The sequence below is a fragment of the Colias eurytheme genome, chromosome 3 (genome assembly GCF_061535395.1).
Source record: "Colias eurytheme isolate Ceu_HAF_F1 chromosome 3, ilColEury1 Martin Lab GWU primary, whole genome shotgun sequence".
Lineage (NCBI taxonomy): Eukaryota > Metazoa > Arthropoda > Insecta > Lepidoptera > Pieridae > Colias > Colias eurytheme.
In genome coordinates, this window is record NC_142982.1 from 10,587,946 (window position 1) to 10,614,864 (window position 26,919).

Genomic DNA, 26,919 nt, shown 5'->3' on the forward strand with positions numbered 1-26,919 from the left:
AGATGTTTAGTCCCAATCCAATTAATAGAACAAGCATTAGCCGTCAGAATGACTATCTTTAATGTACCATTTATTGTGAAAATAATCCATACTAATATTATAAATGCGAAAGTAACTCTGTCTGTCTGTTACTCAATCACGCCTTAACTACTAAACCAATTTGCATGAAATTTGGTATATAGATATTTTCATACTCGAGAAAGGACAAAGGATAGGTTTTATCCCGGAAATCCTACGGGAACGGGTTTTTCTTTGAAAACGCGGGCGAAGCCGCGGGCGGAAAGCTTGTGCACAATAAATGGTACATTAAAGATACATTCGGCTTACATTTTAAAGTACAGCAATTATTTCGTTAATATTCGTGAAACCTGATCAATCATTACCAACACTAATAGCTATCGTGTTTCTAAATACCCGCTATTTACATTTCTCATTAATCTAACTTCGCCTGGCTAAAGATGATCACAAGGTAGGCACATCGCATGTAACTAATGAAACTCGTGTCAAAGGCTTATACGAATTCCTGCAAGCTAAGTGCGGCGTGGGCGGGGCGCTCCCAAAAGGATAATTTGTTAGAGATATTGACGTGATAAAGGGACAACCTTTAGGCAGAATGGATGTGGAGACTTTAAGTAATTTTGCCATGTGTCTCGCAATGAAGAATCGCTCGGAATATTTAAATTGGAACGGTTTACAAACAATGGTGGAGACAAATAGGGAGCTTGCTGCTTGACGCGCATTGTTTGTTTTTAATGTAAGGAAATTTGAATCTTGATTTCGTTCGCTTGTTTTTTTAACGCATAAGTTGGACTGTATTTGTTTCTTGTGATATTATCTATGCATTGTTCCGCTAAATTAAAAAGGTTAATGACTAAATCCTACCTTTTGGACAGAGAGTGCGATCGCGATGATTTAAAATATGGTCTTATAGCAAATTTTTGCCTTGTCCTCGTTATTCCATTGTGTTTCTCATTACGTTAAAAAAGAAATGTATATTCGGACCTACATGTTATAAAATATAAGTTTTTTATTATTCGCAATGACAGGTATATATAACGCTCAGACGCGTTTGAACAGACCTTGTGGCTCCCCTTTCACGGGCGTCCCTCGTGTTGCGAGTGTGATTCTCGTCTTTTCACATCTCGAGTCTCTTTGTTGATACATTTCTATACGCCCCCTGTTATCATGTGTGAATGGAAATCTGTGCGTTCGACCGTTTTCATGAGGTTTTCCTGGTATAAATTGATAATGATTGGACGACGTGATAATATCGATGCGTAGTTACCTCTATATTAAAAACCGCATCAAATTCTGTAAACAGACAGACAGCGGGAAGCGACTTTTTTATATTGTGTAGACCTGATACGTGATTTCATATGTGTGATGCTATTATTTTTGTTGCAGTCAAAAGCGTTGGGCCGCGTGCTATTCGATCAAGTGTGTAGGCAACTGCATCTTCTGGAAGCCGATTACTTTGGATTAGAATATCAAGATGCCAACGGAACTAAGGTAATTTAATGTGTTTTTCGTATTAGCCATACTTTAAAGTGTCATTCCATTTAATAATACACCCATAAATGGACATAAGTCTATGTCATGCCGTTGCCAGTATAATAACGATTCACGACTGAAAAGGCCATTAGAAAAAGTTCCTTCGTCCATTATATTATTCACCGGATGCGTATCAAAGTTCTATTTATGCAACCCAAAAGTGTAGGCGTGATGAGGGTATGGTAAGGAAAATATAACCTTTTGTTAAATTATTAACTTTTTAGCGCCTCTGATGTACATTCTTTAGGTTGGCACAAATTTTCGGTAAGAATTCTTTGAGCAACTCCAAAGTGTTTTGAAATTTTCTTTAATACCTTTCAAGTAAGATATCTTTATCGTCTTTATTTTGCAATTCAAAAGACATAATAATGTTACAATTCTACGTCTATTCGTGTGTATCCTTATCCACGCTTTTTGTCCCAGTATTGGCTGGACGTCGAGAAGCCGATGTGCCGGCAGGTCGGTCTGTCAATGCTGGAGCCGACCCTGCGGTTCTGCGTCAAGTTCTACACGCCGGACCCGGCGCGGCTCGAGGAGGAGTTCACCAGATATCTGTTCTGCTTGCAAGTGAAGAGGGACCTTGCGTACGGCTGCATACAGTGTAACGAGAACACGGCAGCGTTGATGGCCAGCTATATAGTGCAGGGTGAGTGTTAGTTGGTAGAAGGAATGGTGGTCACCCGATATTTTTTCTGCTTGCAAGAGAAGTGAGTTTGCCAAAAATTACAATATTTAGAAAAATAAACACAAAATTAAAACAAAGATCAAATGCATTTGTAATCGTCACAAAAACAGAGATTTTGTGACAATTTTTACTGCCTAAATATTATTGGTGTTATGAGAACTCTCACGGAAAATACCCTACCATACATAACATTACGTATGTACTTCGGATGTTCTTATAATATTCAATCTATATGAATCATCACTTATTACTCAGTTACCGCGATTGTAACGATGTCTGATGACAGTTTTCCCCGACCTTCCGCTGTTGATAGTGATGCGTCATCACATTGTGTTTTTGTATGCAATGTAAATAAATAAAGGAATTATGTACCTGAATAGATATTTGTCTTCTAGCTATTTCTGAAGAGCACGTATAAAATGCTCTACGAATTTATATGCCTTTAAGTTTTTTTCCAATTATATTATGTTTACCTAAAGTATAAGTATGATTAATATTTTTGTAGAGAAGAAGCAAGAAACATAAAAACTTTTATTAAAATATGCAACTCAAAGATTAAAAAATATAGTTTTAAACCTTGAAAGAAAATCCCATCGCGGAGGTGAATGAAAGTAAATATATTTTTCATTTCTTTGATGAAAATTCAACACTGGCTAATTATATAAGAGTCTGTAGAGACTGTAGTATTTATGAACATTTCAAATGAAACTTCGCTTGAAGGTCGCAGGCGTTCTCGGCGAACATTCTTCATCAGATATTTAGGGCTCTAACAAGAAACTAAAGAGTTTCTAGGTCGTGTGTTTTAAGTGGCCTGAAAGGTGCTAAATTTAATATAAACATCTGGGAATAATCGATGAGAGCGTTTCGTCGAACGGGTTCGCTCCAAGTCAAGTTTTAGGGACGTAGTCGCGCCACATGCGATGTCAATTTTTCATATAGGAACGTCGTTTTATAAAATTTAACTCTGTCTTCGATAGATACGTATAATCCAAAAAGACTTAATCGTTTATTTTGTTGCGCATGAGAGTAGGATAGTTTATAGTAGGATCATTTAAAAATAAATAAATTGAAAATTTGTTTTTAATCTGTTGTTATTATTAGATATGGAATATCTGTTTAATAAGCTTTTATTACACTACTCGTATGTCATTACGGAATTTAACATAAAATAGATTAACAAAACGAATGATCCAATCACTATGTGTTAATAAATCCGGATTAACAAACAAAAAGTGGGCAATTACCACAATAAACAACTGAGTAACACCCCGAAGTTTGACCGCAAGTAGTTTGTTTGAGCTGGGTTAGCCAATAAAGTGCTGACTCGACGGAGTCTGGGTGAAGGCTGTAAACGATATAAGTATCATTTTATTATTATAGACCAAATTTATATGCGGTGTGTGTTGAAAACTTGTATCCAATGAGAACTATATGTAATAAAATCGTTTTATCCTCAAATTTTCGTAAAAAGTAGCCAAAAGTTCACATACAATGAAATAAACTATTTTATATGTAATACTATTGTATAATACAAATATATTGTTAAATGTATCAACTTGTAGGACCATATAGAAGTTTGGAAGTCTTTTTAAGTCTCCCGGAGTGCAGCAAGTTGAACATTAATGATGATAAATAGGAAAGTTTCTTCAGATTTTAATTAAAGTTCGGAATTTCGTTCTCCGTTGAATCCAGCAGTAACATAGGTGTAATAACATAATATGAATTATAATGAAAATGTTCGGTTTCAATAGACTTAAAAAGGAGAAGCTTATAAAATTCAACTCTATTTTTGAAGTTAAATTTCTTTAGGCGCGTTGAGAGTAAAATTTCAAGTTCATTCCTTGACAATGCCGTCATGTCATGAAGTAAGGCGACCGCTTTGGTATATTTGAAATTTTCCAAAGAAGTTTCACTGCTGACAAGTGTGCTCGGCACACACGCTCTTTTTTTGTTTGTTACTTCAGAACTTTCGCTTTGGTGAACTGATTTCTATATTTTTTTTTATTCTTTAAGCTGTCCAAATTAAATTTGGTCTAATTCTCATAATTTTAAATTTTTAAGTCGGTTTAGTTTATAGTTACACATAATTTAATCGTAATTTTTAGCCCTACATAGCAACGCATTAAAAATACAGCATTTATTCAACTTTGTTGGCGTTACCTTGGACAGCATAGCAAAGTTCTCATCATGATATTAACTAATTCACATAGGCGGCGCCTCCCGGGAGCGCTGTGCGAAATAAACTTGTAACTGTATGTAGCTATGCCGCATACTAGATTGCTTTTGGTCAATTTTCGTCTGAAATCCGTAGATAACTCGTGTAGTCATCATTCGCGCATATAGCATCAGTTAATCAACTTTATTATTGATAGACCTAGTTCTTGAGATCTTCTTTAAAATGAGAACATAACGTTTTGATTTACATATTTATTTATTTACAGTGTATTGAGTCATTCATTATTGTTATTTAGTCCTGTCATGAGTGGGCAAAAGCTTCATGCGTTTAATCTTTCTAGCCCATTGAATTTGGTACAGCCTAAACATAACTATCTTAATACGTACGTCGACCAATATTCTTAAGTCCCTTAATCCAAAGACAGTTTTAATTTTCGATACCTTTTGCAAATTGTATTGAAAACATCAAACATGCACAGCTATCAAGCTTTTTTTCCTTGCCAAATTAATATTTTTTAAGTAAAACTTCATTAGGCGCGTTGAGAGTAAAATTTCAAGGTCAAGTCATGTCAATATCGTTACGTCATGGAGTAAGGCGACGATTTTGATATCTTTGAATACTGACAAAGAAGTTTCACTTCTGGCACTTGTGCTCGGAACACACGCTCTTTTTTATATTATTCATCATCACAACTTGCCATCATCTACTCATATTTTATTAAAATATCGCTATAACTTGTTCACCCAACAGCGGAATGTGGAGACTTCGTGCCCGAAGACTACCCGGACCACACTTACCTTAGCGGGTACAAGTTCTTCCCGAAACAGGACCCGGAGTCCGAGAGGCGGATCATGGAGAACCATAAGAAGCATATGTGAGTAAAATTATGTACTGAATGTTCCGTTTATGTAGATAGGTGTCCGCATTTTCAAAGGAAAACCCGTATAGTTCCCGTTCCCGTGGGATTTCCGAGATAAAACCTATCCTATGTGCTAATCCAAGTTACCTTCTATAATATGTGTGCTAAATTTAATTGTAATCGATTCGTAATTGCGTGAAAGAGTAACAAACATACACACATACACATACATCCATCCACACAAACTTTCGCATTTATCATAATATAAATTAGTGACATGAGTTATCCGTTTAAAATTTGATATAATATGATTTTTTTGTCTGGTTTCGATTGACTTTAGATATGTTTTTCTTTTAGGTTAGTGCAAGGAAACCTAATATAAAATTAATATCTTTGATAAAATTAACTTGCTCATAATTCTATTATGATGTACTTTATAGTTTACGATGGTAATAAAGCTGTCGTTTAATCTTCAGTAACTTTAAATTTAGATTTTCTTGATTAGACTTGACCTTACGAAAGTATCATATTTTCCGAGTCATTTTACGCTTACAGATTAGTGTAGTCTTTTATCCCTGGGACAATCAAAACAATATCCTTCTACAAACTGACAAGTACTCTGAAACCAATCTGTATGGACAATACGTCTATCCAGCAGTTTAAGAGCTTACATAGTAAATCTCGCTATCTGTTGGTTACAGAGGCCAGAGTCCTGCGGAGGCGGATTTGAATCTTCTAGAGACGGCCCGCCGCTGTGAACTGTATGGTAAGTGTTGATTAAATGTTATATCGTTATTGTAATACTTTCCTGCACATTAAATATAATTTACAACTGATAAAAAAAAGACTTCTCAATTTGACTGTATTTTTTTGGCTTTGATACTTCAGAATTTTCGACTGGGTCAACCATTTTTGATGATTCTTTTTTTTATTTATATGATGGTGCCTCCTCCGTGTGTGCGTGTTTCGTTTAAATCTGATCTAGTCCTGACAGGTTTCGATTTGTTGTAAAAATATTATTATTTATTCCAATCTGTTTTAATTTTAAGTCTATCTATTGTTATGAGTTCTAAAAATTCATATTAAAACGTTGTTTTAGAATTGATTACTGTTAAAACTATGTTATAAACTGAGAATGGCAGGTGTCCAAAGTGGGTCAAAATAATTGCACGTTGCTCAAATCAATATTCCTTCTAACGAGGTTCATCATGAATAAAGATGAGACTACATTTAATACTGTGTATGTATTTTATCCGGAAGTGAATCCATCAATTAAAAGTTATAGTGCAGCGAACGTGGAGCTTGATAATTTCAGTTTGACTTTGCGATTGATTGTGGCAAAGTTTGTGCGAGTGAGCGAGGGTGACCTATAACTTTGGTAGTTTCATTATAGCAGTCTAATTTTAATATTGTATGCGCATAATGAATGGTTTTATGAAGTTTTGTAGTTTTGTTATGTTAGCGAAGACTGAAGAGTTTGAGATATTTTCAGATTATTACTAATGATTGATGATAATAACATAATGATTTTCTAGCAGTTCAAAGAGTAAATAAATAAATTTGCAAATAAGAATACATCAATTTATTAATATTTCTTATATTATGTTTTAAAATCAGACCTATGTCTGAAAATGTAATTAGAATAAAAATTCTTATAAAGATTATAATTTATCATACAGATGTACACATTTATCACAGTAAAATTTATTTTAGATCATAATTTTGCCAAATTTCTCATACATTTACCCCATTTCTCCGATACAGGTATCAAAATGCACTCAGCAAAAGACCACGAAGGTGTACCCCTAAACCTGGCGGTGGCTCACATGGGCATTGTGGTGTTCCAGCAGATCACCAAGATCAATACCTTCAGTTGGGCCAAGATTAGGAAGATATCGTTCAAGAGAAAAAAGTTCCTCATCAAATTGCACCCGGAGGGCTATGTGAGTATTTCTTGTACTGTCTTTTAATTGTAACATAACTATTTATTTGAATTCTTGTGTGATACTAAGTTATATGAATTTGTATTCGAAATGTCTTCATCTTGTTTAAAGTGCAGTGAAATATGGCACTATTAGTGTTTTAAGTGAAGTTTTAAATTTCAATAGAATATCTCCAAAGAAGATGTAATCTTTCGTTACTTTCATTATTTTTGTTAATTTGTTTTCAATGATATGCCCATTGCCATTGTTCCGGCGAATTTTTGGGTAAAATAAGGTATTAAATATTACAGTTTGCCTACTGGTATTTACATTAATCGTCTTCAAAAAAAGTAGGGGGTTACTAATTCGGCAATTTCAAATTAACCAATAAAAAAATCTATATAATCTATTTCCACATTAAAGGGCCACTACCGCGACGTAGTGGAGTTCTTCTTCGAGGGTCGCAACGAGTGCAAGAACTTTTGGAAGAAATGCGTCGAAAACCACGGCTTCTTTAGATGTTCCAGCGTGCCGAAGATACCGCGCCACAAGACAAAGGTGCTGTCCAGGGGCTCCTCGTTTAGGTAAGGAGTTTTTTGAAGAAATAATAAAAAAAGACGTGTGGCACTCGGGGACAGCCGCATAGCTTCTATCGCCTTGAGCGCGGGGACCGAATCCAGAAATTCCGTAACGAAAACACCTCACGCTCCCCACTCCGACGGGCGCGGAGGTGTGGCTTGAAGGCATAGCATGCAATAGCTTTAACCGCGGCAGTCCCCGAGTGCCACACGTCTTTTTTTTTCATTATATTACTACACTAAACTGATTTCAAATGTACAATACTCACTTAAACCCAAAACCTCACACACCAAATAAAATTAATATCTTCTATCAACAGATACAGCGGCAAAACACAAAAGCAAATAGTGGAGTTCGTGCGCGACAACTACGTGAAGCGGCAGACGTTCCAAAGGTACGCGTGACTTGTGACCCCGTAGTAAGGCTGCCGACACACACGGCGGTTTTAGTTGAACAAGGCGGTTCTTTTAGGCTTTTGTAACGTTTTTTTTTGCTAACTAAGGTGTTATTGAAATACATTTTAGTAGGTTTTTCAAAAGCGATACTAAAAGAAATATTTTTCGATGTTTTTTCTAATTCATTATAATATGATTATAGGTCAGTAACATTATAGTTCAAGTTTGAGATTATATCGCGATAAGGAATACCAATTTTAATAAAAATCTAAGTGTTTTGTACCAAAATAATTTTAAATAGTCAAAATAATTTTAAATTGACTTTTTTAAATTATTTTGGCACGAAAATGTATTGAATGTGTGCCTCTAATCATTTTTTCTGTGATAAAACACTTGTTCAACTAAAACCGCACTACCCTACCGGCAGTTTAACGCATGCGTATCAGATGCTTAAATATATTTAGTTTTAGAGTCAGACTCTAAGTTTGTTGTAATACAATAAGATGTAGATCAGTAGAATAATTCAACAATTTAGGTAGATTCTATTAGATATATTATAATTATACTACGGTTCACTTTTTATTGTATTCTTAGTACATATAATTTAATATTATTGTAGACGCATTTACCGATTTTTAGTTGACTTTGCTAAACTCGTAGTAGTAACACTGACTCGAATAATGTGCACAAAGTATATTATTTAGTATATAATGATGATATCTTGGTGCGTGGCATGGGATGGGACACTAGCTTTTGGTTGTCGTGGGCGCTGACGAGCAACGACGGGATATTATGCATGTATTGGATCCAATGAACTTAGGCTAGCGGGAGGCTTGCTATCTGATCACCGGGTTTTAGAGTTTTTTTGAAGTAAATTTATTTACAATGTTAATAGTTGGTTGAATTTAAATTCAACCAATAGTGTGATCAGTCGAATTTAAAGTTGTCTATAGCTTAGATTCTGAATATTTGACTCACAAGATCGGATGATTTGAATTCGAACAGTTTAATCTTTTTTAAAAGTCAATAATTTTATCCACCAATGAGATTGCCCCGTTTTAAATGCAACGATTTCATTGGTGGATATACATTGTTTGTGTTACCGGTGGTCAGATGGCGCGATGGTTTTGTATCAGTGGTGATTAGCATTCTCGAGCATGCGCTGTATACGTTGAGACTCGCTTCCAAAATATTTACGTTGAGTCGTGTGCGACATTGACAATCGGTCGGAGGATGGTTCGATGTAGGGTCAAAATTGAATCTTACTCACCGGTGATAAGATTGTTTATTGCTATCGTTCGAATTGGTTGAACTCTTGTCTCTCAATACAGCGCCACGCTCGTGATGATCGTATCGTGACGCTTGTAGTTTAGTCCGATTTATCCGTGCACATTTGTCGTGACGTTACCCTCTCCTGTTATGTTTCGTCAGTCCGGTAGCATCGATGTTTTTATTATGAATTATGCACTTGCACTTTTTTGTTTTTCTAGTGCAGTTTTTTTAAATAGCCAATAAGATTTGATATTTTTAAATTCCTCTGCGAGAATTGGATTTACTTTCAGTATTAGTGTTGGTTTTGTTTTAGATAACATGCCTGTATAATAATTATTACACTTGAGAAATAAATTTTAAAATCACTTGTTAAAAATTAATTTAAGTAGTACTTTTTTGAGTAAAATAAAATTTTAATTCCTAATATACCATAAATTACCCCACTCAAAATTGTCTAATTATTTTTTTTTTATTTATTTTGTTGTAATTGTCATAAATTTAATGAGTTTCAAAACCACATGTAGTAAACGTCACAGGAACTGTGTTGACAGTTTTGTGCTTTTTCAAAAGTTTCATATAAAAACAGAACAGTAAAATTCAGAAAAGACTTGTAGCAATTTTTATACAGAATATCTTACAGAATAACTCGAGCGTCACGATTATTTATCTTTCTTACTCATTTTAAATTTTAGACATTGCCTCGTTACTATGACTTATAGCGTCACGTTAGCTACAGTTACACAACTAGGGAAAAACAAAAACGTATTCAATTTTCACTGTCTCTCGTTACCAAAAGTCACAAAAAAGTTGGAAATAGAGTTATTAAGTTAATGAAAAGAAGTTAGGCAAGCGTCACGATAGCGCTAGCGGCGATGACCAAAAGCAGTGGTGACCATCCTCTCGCCGATGTCGCAGGTCGGGCTCGTTTCGCGCGTCGCGCTCGGCGGGCGGGTCGCGCGCGAGCGTGGCGCATGCGCACGGGGCCCACGCTAGCGTGGCGCCGCTCAACGCCAGCGTGTCCGCGCACCCGCTGCTGCCGCTGCCGCCCGGCTCTGACGGTACGTGCCTTATACTGCCCATTGACGTACAAACTAGACTCACAGTAAAGGCCTATTCAAACCAGAGCGGTATCCGCTACCGCAGTGGGTAGTGATTCCGCGTAGGTTTGAATAGGCCTTTACGCTCTAAAATTGGAGATGGTAAAACTCTGCCTTCGTATCTTCTAGGCAGACATTTGACATACAATCAACTAGACTCACAGTTACGCTCTAAAATTGGAGACGGCAAAACTCTGCCTATGTGTGTATTAAGCAGAGTTTTCTATTACATTTGACATACAATCAACTTGAAGATTCACAGATACGCTCTAAAATTGGATTCTATAAGGCCGAGTTTTGTATACGTTGGATTTTGAACATTACTGTCACGAAATAAGGTGTAAATTTGAATAAATGTTTAGCAATATTAGATAAGCGTTTGTGAGTCTAACCGTTTATTGTACGTCAATGATTATCATACAAGCTTTTAGACTTGACGAGGAGGTTAACGCGTGAAGGATGGGGAATGTTTTGGCTAAGGTATTGGATTGTAAGAACAATATTGTTATTGACTTGTTTGGTGGATATGTTTTATTAGAACTTTTTTGCTATACATTCTTAAATTAAATACATTCTATAATTTAGAAGACTTGAAGTATTTTAAAAAGTTATATTTTAAAATCTACAATTTTATATTTATTCAATCAAGAAGCGCTCAATGAGCAGCAAAAGTCACTCAAAATAATTTTTGTAAAATTATACAATAATCGAAATAAGAAATCACCAGCAGACCACGGACAAAAACTTCCACCTGAATCAAACATTAACAACTAGAGACTGACTAGCTATTAACTGCAACAAATATATTATTTATTTATTTATGCTTTATTGCTCAAGATAAATTACAAATTGAGACTTAGCCTAGGATACATTATAACAAACGGCGGTCTTATCGCTAAATAGCGATTTCTTCCAGACAATTTAATTTATTAAATAATTATTGTTTGCCTTTCCAGCGATTTCCCTGGAGTGGGACAAGCAACCTCACTACCTGGAGGCCTCGCTGATGATGCGCGGCTACCCGGCGGACGCGGCGCGCGCGGCCGCTCGCCCCCGCTCCCCCTCGCCCCACACCCCCAACACCCCCAACACCCCCCACACCCCCCGCACCCCCAACACCCCCAACACCCCCCACACGGACACGCGCACGGACACGCACACGTACACGCGCACGCTCGCTCGCCCGCCGCCTCCAGCTACCGCCTTTGCTTCCACGAGAGACAAGGTATGTTTTGTGTATTGCGAAGTTGTATGTATGGTGTGTTGTGGACGGTTTGTATGGGGTGGTAAGGATAAATACGTTAATGTAATGTGTCAAGTAACTTTGAAGTTTTTTAAGCTATTGCATAGCTTCTATCGCGGGCCTTGAGCGCGGGGACCGAATCCAGAAATTCCGTAACGAAAAAACCTCACGCTCCCCTCTCCGACGGGCGGAGGTGTGGCTTGAAGGCATAGCATGCAATAGCTTTACCGCGGCAGTCCCCGAGTGCCACACGTCTTTTTTTATATTTCCACCTCCCCGGTAATTTGACACAAAAATAATAATTTAAACTGTCCCATGAATATTGTAGCTGAAAGATTTTTTTTATCGGTCAAGTAACTTGTGATTTTATTCAATAAAATTATTCAAATGTAAAAATCTTTTTTCTTCATAGATATATGTTATTTTATAAAGTTTTGTTTACAATAAATAGTACTTGCATATATAATATTTTACCAGTTTGTAATGTCATCTGTAACGATTTACATTGATTACAGGTCAAGTAGGTATCCTTACCGCCCCATTCATTAACCAAATGGTCATTTTAGACGCAAATAATATTAAAGATACTAAGGAATTGTAGGTAGTTAGAGATATAGTGTTTTTACATACAGCATTTTTTTTATTGTAAGTGTAAATGACTGAATAATTCAAATCTTAATTCTATTTCATTGCCACTCTTCAAACTTGACGTTTGAAATAAGATTTTTTCATACATCAATAGAGCACGGACATGTTACATAATAAGATTAACTTACTTGGCGTAGAAGGGTGTAGATATATTACTACTTGAAGACACCTTTCAAGGCTTATAGGCTTAAATTACTTCAACGCATGACAAGTAGACGTTCCTTGTTTTCATTAAATGAATGTGTCTGAAAAATAGCAGCATAAATATCTATTTAGTCGAATCAGTACTCTGATCTGCCTGTATTGATCTTCTTAGTTTGAACCATTTGATATTAGAGACCAACTTTAAACCAAAAAGTCATGTAAACATTGAATATCTTTAACAAAGTTATATAGCCTTAGATGTAGTATATAATAGACAGTAGAGCACATAGAAAGTTGATCGTTTTCTATTTCAGCTGACAAAACTGTACTGCCAGCAAATCGTAAGGGCATTTAAAGACTTGCTATATCTTACGTTCTAACCCCTTTTGTTAACTTTTCATACAAAGTTGTGTTAACCAATCATATAACATAGATTTCATTCATTTGTGGTCGTTGTCATATTATCCAAATAAACATATTTAGTTATTTTTGGTTGAGCTAAAAATATGCACCATAATATAATCTATCTATATAAATGCTTTTATACATCAGTCAGTATCGACATTCGAAATCGAAAATTTAACAATAATTCCAAAAGCTTTCAAACTTTGGTCAAGTGAATTTGTCCTTGTCCGCCGTCCGGAACATTGTTAAAATTGCAATTAAATTATTTTTTGCTGTATAGTCGTGAAAAAAATTCCAAAATTTCTGCAAACTTGGGGAAATTTTCGATATACTTAATATTTCATATCACGTATTAAATTTGCAATCAATCTAAGTGTACGGAACATTGTTAAAATTGCAATTAAATTATTTTTTGCTGTATGGTCGTGAAACAAATTCCAAAAGTTCTGCAAACTTGACACAGATATCGGAAATATATACCGAACGGTTGTATAAATTTGCAACCTTTTTCGTTGACCGGAACATGTTTATTTATAATTTATTATATTATTTTAATTCGTGGTAATTTTTTCGAGTAAGGTGGTCTCGGAATAATTACAAAAGTTTTGGAACTTGGTTGCAAACTTCGAAAAATACAAACAAATTTGCAACCTCATTCAGTTTAATAAAAAAAAAACATTAATATTCAATATTAAAAGATGTCTTTACAGATTGTCTCTGTCCGTACACTTAGATTGGTTGCAAATTTAATACGTGATATGTAATATTATATCGAAAACTTCCCCAAGTTTGCAGAACTTTTGGAATTTTTTTCACGACCATACAGCAAAAAATAATTTAATTGCAATTTTAAAAATGTTCCGGACTGCGGATAAGGTTGCAAAATGAGATTTATTGTCGTCCCAATGTACCATTCACTTGACCGAAGTTTGAAAACTTTTGGAATTATTGTGAATTTATTGTTTTGACTGACTGGAGTAAAAGAGAAGTAGTTACAAATATCTCAATTCATTACGCACTGTCTTTCATCAAATCAAGGACGCACTTTAAAATCATTGGTCATTAACGTATAGTTGTTTTTGCAATAAATCTAATATAACTAATTAATTATCTGAAATTAGTAGAAATGTGCTTTATATTAACGCAATAACAACTATAATTCATTTGTTTGTGTGGTTTAATTTTGAAAGAATACTTTGTAATGGTGTATTGTGACGTCAGGAGGGTCCCGAGCTAGTGACCCATGCAGAGGTCAATCATCATCCTATGGAGGATTCACCTCTGCCTCATCGGACGACGACACCATTGGTGAGTTTGTGTTTTTAGATCTCATTATATAGATGTTAATTTTAAAATATGTTTTGTTTCTTCTTTTTACCATTTTTTATGTTAAAAAAATGTAAAAGTTTACTATCGATGTTCACAAGTGGAAAAAGTAGTAATGGGTTTTTTCAAAGGGTAAATATATGACTAGTTATGTTTCTAACGATAATACCGTCCGTTGCAGGATTCTCAGGAGAGTCCGTGGACGGATGCGTCGTGCCCCGCGCGCGCTCCCAGTCCGCCGCGTCGTGCGCGCGCCGCAGGTCCGAGTGCCGCCTCGCCCCCCTCTAGCCTCTACCCCGCCTTCGTGCGCGCCAAGCACCGCTCCAGCTTCAGCGAGTCCTCCGAGCGGCTCGAGTTCGAGCTGTCGCAGACCAACATCTACTCGGCGTGCCCGTCCGTGCGCTCGTCCCGCTCGGGCGGCTCGCTGCCCGCGCCCGCCTCCCCCTCGGGCGGCTCGCTGCCCGCGCCCGCCTCGCCCCGCGCGCCCCGCGCCCGCCGCCGCAGCGCGTCGTGCCGCAACCTGCGCGACTTCAGCTTCGACGACGCGGGCCGCGCGCGGCGTCCCGCCAGCCTGGCCGCCGAGCTGGGCGCCTTCCGCACCGACTCGCCCGTGACGCGCTACGACGCGCGCTCGTCGCTCGGCTCGCGCGCGTCGCTGGGCTCGCCCGGCCCGCTCGGCCGCGCCTACTCGGCCAGCTTCCCGCGCCTGGACGCGCCGCCGTTCCGCGCCGGCTCGCAGGACGACCTGTCGCACGACAGCTACGAGCTGGTGGAGCGCTCGGACGACGAGGGCTCGGGCCGCTACGCGCGCGTGCGGCCGCGCTCGCTGGGCGCGCGCACGCGCTCTTGCTCGCTCGACTCGGGCAACGAGCTGCCGTCCGACGACGATGACCGCTCACTGTCGATCGCCGACGACCGGGAGGTCAATTTGACCGCGGCGGCGCTCAAGTACAAGAGCGACAACGACCTGCCGATTGATCCGTTCCTTGCGGACGATCCGAGGGTTCTTCCGCGTGAGAAACTCTCGGTTCGTTCGGATGGAAACTTTTACAAAGAGATTAAGCGCGCTCTCGGCTCCCGGACCTCGAGTCAGGAGTCGAGGAGCGACATCTACGACTCTAAGATTTCCAAAAGTAGCGCCGAATCTAGTAAGAAATCGCGCGATAGCGTCTATCACACCGATAGTAAGAAATCGCGCGAGACGCTCAAAAGTAAAAGTTCGGACAGGTCGGGCTCGCGTACGTCTAGTCAAGATTCTAAATCTGATTACTACGACTGTAAAAAGAGTTTGTATGAGACGGACGATTTAAGCGTTAGACGCCGTAGTATTGCTAGTATACAAAACGCTTACATCGATCCGTTCGAGCCTATCTCGCCCATTTCGAGTCCGGATTCAGGTAAGGAATTCTATGACGCCCAATCTACTTTTATAGGCATGGAAAAACCGGAGTATAGAGAGAGAACGCTCTTTGATAAATCGCATGAAGATCTTATCGCTAATATAGCTACTTCACCTAATTATTATCACATTCCAACCCCGTATTCTACGTTCCCTAGTAATAATAAACATAAAGAACCGTCTCCCTTGCACTCGGCTAGTCTGCAACACGTTGAACTAGATCAGTTCGGTAATTATTCTGATTTAAGTCCACCGAAAAAAGTAGACGAATTGTCTACAGAAGACGAGGACATTCATCCGCGAACAACTCATATTTGGCCGGAAAAAATAGCAGGTTTAGAGACTGAAATTGATAATAATAGAGCGGCGAAAATTCAAAACTACCAGAGGCGACGATCGTCCGAAACTATTTTCAGTTTCGACAAGGATAAGATTGAATCATTGACGCGATCGACCAGTAAAGAAAATCCGCCATGCCAGCTTGTAAAAGAGTCTTCAAATGAATCCGACGTGAATGTCAGAATTTTGCCGGCAATGGACAGTATTGAATATGCTAAAAATAGAGCCAAAGCTGCTGCACAAACTGAAACGGCTTCGATATTACAATCAGACTTCGATAAATCAATGCGCGGTAAGGTTCACACACACATAATTAGAAAAGAGAACTTGAAAGAAGAGTTGATGGCTAAAACTCATTTCGATGAATATAATCCGAAACTAATTTTAGATACTAGCTCCAGTAGTCGTCTCGCTGATACTGCTGCGCCGTATACACATCCTACAGTAGAGAGAACTAAGAGCGACCCTAACAGCTTAGCCAATAGACCGCGATTTAGTAGTGTCAATTCCCGTAGGCATGTTTTAATGCATCAGAAATCTATAGATCTAACTCCTGCTGAATCCAGTGATGAGGATTATATTTTCCGACAAATACCAAGTGCTCCCCCGATTGCGACTAAACGATCTCATTTCGAACTTCCGTCTAGATATCCAGATCAAAGACCACGGTTTGATTTACCTAAAAACTACTTTAAAGAATTTGACGCATTCAAAGCTGGTTTCAATGACCCTAAAAAAGTGGATGAAAGCTATGACATTCCTTACGTTTTGCACAAAAGGCATATTATGAATGGCACTGCTCCTTCGCCAATCAATGATAAAATGCCCCCACCGGATATCATTACATTACCACCACAAAATGGACGTCACGTGGTCAATGCTCATCCTCGGTGCAGATATCATGACCATCCGAAATCGCCTCGTTCACCCAAATCTCCTAAATCACCTAAGTCACCAAAATCGCCAAAGTCACCTAAGTCGCCGAAATCTCCAAAATCACCCAAATCACCTAAATCTCCTAGAAACAGTATACAAACAGAACACGCTATGAAATTTTTGGATGTTGAAAATAGAGATTTCTTATTCACACAGAACATCGACTTATCGAAGGTCGATCCAATTACATTAGAAGTTGATAAAAGCGGCAAAATGCAACACTTACCTAGCCCGAAAAGAGATATTACAAAATGTTTGGATTCTGCTTTACTAGAAACACTTAATTCTAAACTAAGTCAAATTGAAAGTGACTCAGCTACTAGTTCTAAGACTGATAGCATGAGACAAGATCAACAATATTCTCATGATATTAAATTTGCTATAAATGGCCGAAATCTTCCTCAAGCGCCCATATGTAAAGAACCAAAACCTTTATCAGCGTCTGAAAAACTGCGTGCTGATATTAAGTCAAAGTCTGATAAGCTACCTGCAAAAAGGCCGATTAAGCCTCGAGGCACCGGCAAAAAAGGTGTGGGTGGTAAAATTAAAAACAAAAACAATAATAAAATTAGAATTACGTCTTTTTCATCGGACGATGAAAGCGTAGATTCTGATGATGTTTTCGGTACGACTGAGTCTGCTCCAAAACTTGAGTTTTCTCCACCGCAATCTAGAAAGGATCTGGAACCAATTTTGCAACTAGAATATGATAAAATTACTTCAGGGGCGTGGCATAGAGGACAAACTATGAGTTCTACAGAAATAGAAGGCTCACCACCTCAATGTCGCAAATTATCCGAATTAGAAGCTAAATATAATCCGAAAGTATTAGATAATAACCCTCCTGCAAATGCTACCGAATTAAGACGTATCTCTGAAAGATCGATATCAATACCAAGTTCTGAAGATGATATAGTGATGAAAGCTCCAGAAATAAAACAAATAAGCAAAGAAAGTTCTACATGGGAATATAACGAAAATATTCCATCACCCATATTAGAAAGTACAGAATTTTTAAAATCTGAAGATGAGCATTTAGCTGACATGGAAATACAAAAAGTAACCGGCGTACGCACGCAGTCTGAGGAAAAAAGTGATGTTTCTCAGTCAAATAGAAAGGACTTTAATAAGTTGGACATCAAAAAGAGTTTGCGAGATGAATTAATTTCGCCAATGTTAAGAAAAACTGGAGGAACTCCTATTCTTTTTGCTCATGCACGTTTAAATCTATCTGAAGGATCAGTATTTTCTTTGCAGCGTCAAAAAGCTACACAGGATTCTCCAACTGCAAGCAGACGGGCGAAGAGTTTAGATACTCCGGTCATTCAATTGCATAGATTGCCTCCTATGAATGCGTTTTCATCTAAAGACGATACAGTTGAAGATGACAATGAAGAGGGTGATATCTTAGAAGAGAAACCTTTAATTGATGATAAGACTTCAAAAATAACGCCTGTGAAAGAGGAATCAATTGAAAAAATTGAAGAGGAGGATGAAGAACATGCAGGCGATTTACTAGCTGATCTAAAAACAGTTTCTATAGATAATGAAGAAATGAAGTTGTTGGAAAGCCTCGTGGAACAGCGCCGGCCTCGTTCGTTCAAACGTCAACATGATTTAAGTAAAATTAAAAGTCAAGCTAAATCTCCTTCGCGTTCGCCTATTAATCCATCTCCAATTTCTCGTTCTCCGTTGTCAAAGTCTCCCTCTAGATCACCAACATCATCTTTGAATTCACCAAGAGGAAGTATCAGAAAACTGTCTGATTTAAGTGAAGACCAAATCGTACCGGATATAGAAAGAATTAAACGAAAAGAAAAGAAGAAGCTCACATTAAAAATTAAACCTGAGGATAGGCAGAAGATAAGCAATAAACTTAATAAAGCTGGTTCTTTAGATACTAATGCAACAAAAGTTAGAGCTTTACAAACACAAAAATCTTTACCTTCTTCTCTCAAAGAACGCCCAGATTTTCTAACTGTGCCACCTCTAGATATAGCTAGAGCGAAAAGCCAAGAAATAGAACAATCGATTAAAAAGTCTACCAAAGAGAAATCGAAATCGCTTGAAAAAATGGAAGTCAAAAGAGGAGGCAGCAAAGAGCGAACTAAATCTCAAGAAGATAGTGATACAGAAATTGCAAAGCGTAAAGAAAAACAGCAAATGCTTTTTGAAGCAGCATTAAAACAAACTAAAACTCTTATTAGCCCCGTAAAGGATGCCTTGCCACCATTCCCACCTCCCGAAGATAAGATCTTGGTAAAAACGGAAGGTGATAAAATCATCATCGAAACTAAAATAAACAGCAAAGCCGAAGATCACGTTTTCATAGCAAAATCGCCGAAAAAATTGGACAATAAATTAGGCGGTAAAATAAGTCGTAGCTTTGAAGATCAAAAGACATCAGACACAAATAATAAGGTAACAAATAAAAGTTTGGATGGCAAGACCAGTCAGTCATTAGAAGACAAATTTGATGAAATTGCAGCGCTTACAAAGTCTCCAAAAACACTTTCTAAAAAACAAGAAATAAAACAACAGATAGAAGGAAAGGTTGTATATCATAAAGTTCATCCGAGCGTAAAGTCTAAAAGCTTAGATCGTAAGGCAGAAATGCATCTTGAAGCAAAGGCAAAATCAAAAAGTTTGGATAGAAATTATGTCACACCTGCTACAGTCACTCAAGCACAAGCCTCTACTGACAAACATTACAAGCAAGAGGTTGTTACAGTGGATGTCCACCCCATTGTCAATGAAGAATCTGAGATAACTGATAAAGACGTTGAACTTAAGGAGACTTCTCCATCACACAGTTATAAGGAAAAAACTGAAGATGATTCTTCAATTGAATGGCTTACTAGTTCGCAACATACAGTCATTGAAAATGATACGCAAACTGTTATTATGGAACGGAGAAAGATAGAAATTTACAATAAACAACGACAGTACGAACTTCAAGAAAGTAAAAGTGACAAGGATATTCGTAGTTTAGTCACAGATAAGAAACCAGAAGTTACGCGATTGACGAGTGAAGAAGAATCATTGACTGAAGTAAGCGAGTTAAAAATGTCCGATGAAAGTAATATGTTGGGATTATCTCTACCTTTTATAGACGCTGACAGTTCATCGGATCAAGATCAAACTATTAAAAAAGACAGGGCATCTAAATTATATCGTGGCAAAAGTGATGATACGGGATCTTGGCGAACTGTCGATTATGATGAATACACTGCTGAAACAGATTTGCAATTTTCAGATACAAGTAAAAGTGGTAAAGGTTTGGAACCTCAAAGTACATTTGATGAATCTTCTGCGAGCTTGATTGAATTTTTGAAACATGAAACTATGGCTCAAATTCCAGAGAATGAAGATCGCCAAACAAAGGACGCAAGCAGGGTTGATTTATCTCTGAAATTCAAAAATAAAAATAAAATAATTGTTACTCCGCCACAAGAGAATAGTCCTACAGTTGAAAACATACCGTTTATAGATTCGAGTACTTCAAAGTCCACACATAAATCTGAATCGGGTGAACAAACGGGTAGCTCAGGAAGTACAAATGATATCTCACCCACGGAGCAAAAGCGGACTTTATTATCAGCTAAATCTAAACGTACCGAACTATTAAAATTAAGTGCAGAACGATCTAGAAGTTCAGAGTCTACGTCATGGACAAGTGTAGAAAAAGATATTAGCCCATCTAGCGCCAACATCAAAGGAAGTTCCATTGATGACGAGTCTAGTGTAAGTTGTTCAATAGCAAGACCGCTTGGTATATCTCAAGATATTGAAAAGCTCAACAAGAAAGACCGTGAATGCTTAGAAGAACTTAAACAAGCTATGGAATATGGTGAAGAACATTTGCTATCACAGCACACATTCTCCAGTGAACATTCAAAATCCAATTCCAAGTCACCTTCGCCGATTCCAGAACTAGGACGCATTGAAAGTCCCAGGAGTCCATCCAAATTTGGAACGAGAAAATCACCAACCCCTACCTTAGAAAAACAAGGTCCAGTCGATTCTCAAAAAGCGCCAACAGATTCTGAATCAAGTTCGGAGAGCATTGATAAAACGGTAGAACAGTTATCGAGGCCTAATATAAGAAAAAGTGCCTTAGATAAAATCGGAAAATGTGTTATTGAAGAATCAGAATCAAGCCAGTCAGCAGCATCAAAAGATTCTGAAATAAAGAAAGAATTAGAAAGAACCGTGAAAAAAACAAAAATAGCTATTACTATTTCCCAAGAAGATCAGAATACAACTATAGACTTCGATGATGATGGCAACGTTATAACGTCATCATTTGAACGAGAATTAATGAAAAAGAGAGCTCTAAAAGACACAGATCAGAAAAGTTCTTCTAAGTCTAGTATGGATACGACTACAACAACGACTCCTTCTAAAGGTTCTCTTAGTGTAGATGACTCATCGTCTCGTAGAAAATGTCGTCTAGATGAGCAAAAAAGTTCATCAAAATCAAGCATGGATTCGAGGGGATCGCTTAGTGTGGAATCAAGAGGTTCGTTTGAAACAACTGAGTCTACATCTGGTTCTTTAGGAGAAGCTTATCGACGTGGCGAAGAATTAAAACCTACATGGCGTCCCTTTTTTGGTGCGTCGGGTAGTGAAAACAGCACGAGTATTGAAGAGGCTTGGATACCGCAAGATCATGAAGGTTATGAAAGTTTAAATATAAATAAAGAAGTATTCGACTATGGTAATCAAAGGATTTTGGACGATTTTCAAACCTTCTCGAAAAATCCACCTTTGTCTGCAAATACATCTAAGGATTCAACTGATGCTGATTTTACTGATGATCTAAATGATTTTCCTGTCAATTTTTTGTATCCAGCAACTTCGTCATCATCGTCAGCGGATGTAGTCATTGGATACGGTCAAAATTTTGGCCGTACCTTATCGCGTATTTCTGAACGTAGTACAGCTTCCGAAAAAACTAGTGCCGATGAGGATTCTACTAAAGCGTGTTCTAGATCTGAAAGTATCAACGAAGAGTCATTAAATTCTAGTGATCATCAAGCGAGCCTTAGCTCTGATCCTCCAAGTAATGCAAATGTTGCGTATATATCTGACACTGATAGACGAACATCAGCAGAAATGCCTGAAATTCCAATTGATCATATTAAAATAAGCGAAATGTACTCTGAATCGAAAAAAGATTCCGAGAAAAAGAATAGAAAAAGTGATGAACCATCAACCCCAAGGAAAACAAAATCTGGTTCGGGTCCCTTCCCGCCTTCCAAACAATCGTCAGCAAGTGAAAGTCAAGAATCTGAAGATTGGCCTTTGCCAGAATTACCTTCACAAGTAGGTGGTAAAAGAAATGAGTCTTTAGAAATGACGAGGCAAAAATCTAGCGACATGGACGAAGTGCCTTCACTCCCATCTAGTGAAGGTGTTTTGAGGACACCTATAGTTGAAAAAGTACAAGTTTATTATATGAGCAATGAACCCGAACAAGCAACTAAAGTTACTATTCAGTCAGAAAGCTCTAAGGGTCACTTAGGGTCGGACGATGACAGCGACACTTTAAATAACGACGAGGAATTAGAACGTGATGTACAAGAGTCTAAGTCAGAAAAAACTCCAGAACCAACATCTGACCATCAGAATAAACCGCAGGTCATACCTTATGAGAAGTCGGGTTATATGGTGGAACCCTTAGATAAACAGGATGAAGCAGCAAACACTAATAAAAGCGTTGCAGTGAGTTATGATAAATCTTGCTTAAGTGGCACAATAACTAACGCGTCTTGTTTTATGGGTGACGTTGGTACGTGTTGTACTAGGACCGATAACAAGTCGTTCAGTACAAAAAATAGTCTTGAAGATAAAGTCATAATAAGTCAGCCTCAAAAATCCCCAACTAACCATAGCCCAATATATGATGATGACCATGCGTACACAGACGATGTATTTGGTGCCGATAGTAAAAGTTTGTCGCCAGATTTTGATAAAGGATTTTCGCAATTTAGTGGTCAAAAAGTATCATGCGGCTCAAACAATTCTGATACCTCTATTGATGATATTTTATCACAGACTAATGTAGACGAAACTGTACGAGCTGTGACCAAACTGAGTATCAGCAGCACAGGACCATGTAAGCGGTGCAGTCATAGTAGCCATTCAGAAGAAGAGACCAGTTCATTTGGAACCGATTTAGATGGAACTGTTAAAATTGGACTTCCACAGAAAAAATGCACACATAGTTCTCATTCTGAAGATACATCTATATGTTTAAGTATTTCTGAATGGTCTACAGGGACAAATACAGTTCGTCAGTACGCGAATTTATCGGCATCTGAAAGCATATCAGCTGTGTCTATTCCAAAAAGCGAAAAATCTGATAATACACCAAAGGCATATTCGTCTTCCCATGCTAGTAAAAAACTGGACCAGCAATCTAAAATGGGATCACAACCAGAAATAAGTTCAAAGAGTAGCAGCTTAGAAAAAAGTTCTGATAATATAAAATACGATAAATTATGTAGTTCTGAAACAACTATATCTAAAAAGGGCATGGATAGTAGCTCGGGCACAAAAAGTGATAGCACTTTAACACTAGCACAGTCTATATCGGAGTGGTCGGCTAGCACGAGCCATACTTTAGTCGCGACGGCTCGTGAAGATCAACCGGGTTCAGAAGTATCCGAAAATAAAAAGAATGAAACTGTTATTATTAAAGAACCCAGTATTGAAGAAGATTGCAAGCCTGATGATTTAGAAAGTGAAAAGATCTCTGTTCCAAAAGACGAACCAACAGTGGATGTAAACGAATCTATGCATAGACTGGGAGCTAGTTCTACAAAGGTTGAGAAATCGTCGTCTGTTAGTTACAGTGATAAGTCGGATAAATCAAGCTCAAGTTCTTTAAGCAGTTTACAAAGACACACCAATGGAATTTTTAGATTCGACCAAAGATTAAAAGGTTACCCGTCAACTTATGACCTTACACAAGATCATTTTACAAAAGCTCCTCCGAAAAGTCTTAGCTACGAAGAACAAACACATAGATATATGAGACCTACTTTAAGATGTCAAAGTGAAGATGGCGGGTTTAAACCATATTATGCAGGCGCTCAGCCTGAAATAGACATTGATATGCCCTCACAATTATACAGTCAAGAAGAAAAACACTCCGAGCGTTATCAAAGTCAAGAATTTTCAAATATAATTCGTGAAGAAACGAACAGTCAATTTGGAAGATCAGATTATAAACCACTTGCAAAACATGCTAGTTATGACGATAAAACCTTGTCGAAGAATCAAATCAAGGAATATAAAACCTCACAGCAATATCGTAGTAAACCAAAAAGCTGGTCTTTTCATGAGCACTACTTAGCTTCAGCGGATTTGCCCATTATCGCTGTTCCAGATTTACCACCTATACATCGAGATTTTCAAGAAAAGAAATCGTCCGAGAGATCTGGAAAAACACCACTTTCAAGATGTTCACCATACTATTCAAGTAGTCTTAGTTCAGAATCACCCCCTATTCAACCACTTAAAGCTCCTGTTAAAAAGTCGTTATTAGTTAGAAATATTTCAATGAAGAGTCCTCCAAGTGGCAACGATACCGATAGTTCATTAGATGTTATCCGAGATCCTCGTGAGCGAATGAAAACATTTAGACGAAAGAAGCAAGTAACAAGTGCTCGTAAAAGGCAAGAAAAAATACAAGACGTTTTGGAAGAAGATTCGACTAAAAGTCAGTGTTCTTCTGAAAGTGATAAGCACAAGGGCGGTGTGTTTTTAAGCGTTGATGATACATTACGTCGAATGGAAAGTTCAGAATGCTCTGACAGTTATATTCCTGAAGTGGAATCGGGATCTTCTGAATTATCTAAAGCAGATTCTAAAAACTATGATGTACAAGAAGTGAGCTATTCTGAAGATGAAGAGCATGGGGACTATGCAAATTATAAAAATACTTCCTACGAGCAACCTAACTTTTCAATTAATATTGCGCCAGTACAGTTTCAAGGATTTGGATCTTCTGCCGATGAAGATGAGATGGGCTTCCCCCGGTTCGATAGGTTGGGACGTTTACGTCACCCCTATCTCGATTCGCAGGAACCACCATTTGTGCCAGAGGATAGTCCTCCTAGAACATCTTATTCGAATAAGAGCAGCCGCCAGTCTTCCTTAAAGAGAGTTAAGTCTACGACACATCGTCAATCTGACGATAAATCGCTAGGAGAATCTTCTGGGCAGCACCCACGAACTAAATATTATGAAGAACAGAGTGATAGGGATGATTCAGATGATTATGCATATCCAATTGACACTATTAAAAGGGCTCCAAAAATGACAAAGTCTACCAGTTATCTATTTGAGCGCGGGGAATCAGTCGCTTATTCTGATTCCGAATTACCTCACGATAAAGATGAATACGAGGCGTATAGAGGCAGTCCTTATCCCGAGCGTTACGAAGAAGAGGACATGTTCCAAACGCAGGATTGCTATCCTCAATTTGAGCACGATGTGGAAGGAAGCGAGGGCAACCAAGAACGCTTTACTAGAGATCTCGATCAACGCTTTAGCTTAAATAATGTGGAGCGCTTCTATTCTAGCCACTATGTGGATTCGCAAGCTTCCAGCGATAGCCCGGAGCAAAAGTTTGACGTCTCCACCATACCGCCACCGCTCTGCTCAGATGACGACAATGAGTAGTTGCACGTTTAACAAAATATAATATATCGTTGTAGACTCCCTATTGAGTAAAAATCCATTAAACGGTACTTGGGCCTTGTATAAAACCTTTACTTTAATTCAATTCTACTTCACTTGTTATTAATATTTAATATTTACTTACTATTTACATTGGGACTTTAATAATATTAGCGTTAATCCTGAATAGATCGACCCGTCAAATATTGTCTAACTTTATTGTGGTCCTATACCTTAACTAACTAGCTTAAGATTTTAGACGTAGTTATATGTGAACCGATAATTGGTATGAAATGAAAGCTTTATCGGATTTACAAGCAGTTATATTTATAATTTTGCCAAAAAAGTCAGAGAAAACATCGATTATTGACCAAAAATCCTTGTCTGACGAATGCGAGTCACATTATAATAGTGCCAAATTTTTCTCGGGTTATTCCGCCTTTTTATTGTTATTTGTTTCTTTATAGTTAACTGTATTATGTACTTAGAACTGTAAGGCTGTGATTTACTTTGGTTAAGATCCAAGATCTATGATTTTTAAGATGTCCTGCTCAAAACAAATCGTATTAAATATTCGCACACTAAATAGAAATACGTGTTGAGATTAATTTTAATTTTTATATTAAAGAGCTTTGCTTTTGTGCCAAATTCTGCTCAATATTTCCTATCTTATTTGGAAACTGATGAGTTTCGCATGTTACCTTTGATATAGAATGTTATTTTTAATGGAAGTGTCAAAATTATTAAAAAATGAGAAAAAGTAACTAAATAAGTGATTAATAGCACCATTTTAATTATTTGGAGTTTGCACTAAAATTAAGAGACTTTTCCAGCTTTATAAACAATGTTTTAATTATTTTTTAAGATGTTTTATGTTTGGATGAAAAAGTAATATAACATTGAGTGAATGTCGTGGTTTATGTAAAAGAGAACGATTATGATTGCAATCGAATGTGCAAATGAATTTTGCAGACGATAAAACAAAAAGGAATTTCAATAAAATGACTTCTTTTTCAGGAAATATTGGCATATGATTAAAATATATTTTGAGCAAAAGTTTTCTTTCATATTTCATTATACGACAGTCAATATTGAATTTACGGTTTTGTAAAAAATGTTTCTCATATAATTTTAATACCATCTTGTAAAAAAAAAATTATTCTTCGTTTAATTCGCGCATTACTCTAATTTTACATAGTTCATAAATTATTAATTGTAATTAAGTATCAATTTTGTTATCTCAAATCATAAC

General features: G+C 37.4%; 2 protein-coding genes across 5 annotated transcripts in view; both read left to right on the plus strand.

Annotated features, from left to right (window-relative positions):
* The window catches only part of LOC149909955 (FERM, ARHGEF and pleckstrin domain-containing protein 2-like), a 68,136-nt gene that overhangs the window by 29,439 nt on the left and 11,778 nt on the right, over positions 1 to 26,919 (plus strand). For 2 of the 4 annotated variants that reach the window (XM_090120066.1, XM_090120067.1), the window contains exons 4-15: positions 1,405 to 1,509; positions 1,975 to 2,197; positions 5,163 to 5,286; positions 5,973 to 6,037; positions 7,036 to 7,214; positions 7,617 to 7,777; positions 8,092 to 8,166; positions 10,355 to 10,497; positions 11,493 to 11,761; positions 12,886 to 12,912; positions 14,198 to 14,284; positions 14,484 to 14,562. In XM_090120066.1, the coding sequence (XP_089976192.1) occupies positions 1,405 to 1,509; positions 1,975 to 2,197; positions 5,163 to 5,286; positions 5,973 to 6,037; positions 7,036 to 7,214; positions 7,617 to 7,777; positions 8,092 to 8,166; positions 10,355 to 10,497; positions 11,493 to 11,761; positions 12,886 to 12,912; positions 14,198 to 14,284; positions 14,484 to 14,562 (1,537 nt within the window). The remainder of the gene's footprint in view (positions 1 to 1,404; positions 1,510 to 1,974; positions 2,198 to 5,162; positions 5,287 to 5,972; positions 6,038 to 7,035; positions 7,215 to 7,616; positions 7,778 to 8,091; positions 8,167 to 10,354; positions 10,498 to 11,492; positions 11,762 to 12,885; positions 12,913 to 14,197; positions 14,285 to 14,483; positions 14,563 to 26,919) is intronic. The other 2 variants (XM_090120068.1, XM_090120069.1) reach the window with 2 other exon arrangements.
* On the plus strand, positions 15,102 to 26,712 carry LOC149909956 (uncharacterized; the record flags this gene model as incomplete). The annotated part of the gene is made up of 2 exons (XM_090120154.1): positions 15,102 to 16,862; positions 16,947 to 26,712. Coding segments are annotated over 2 exons (10,485 nt in total), but the record flags the coding sequence as incomplete, so codon positions are not given.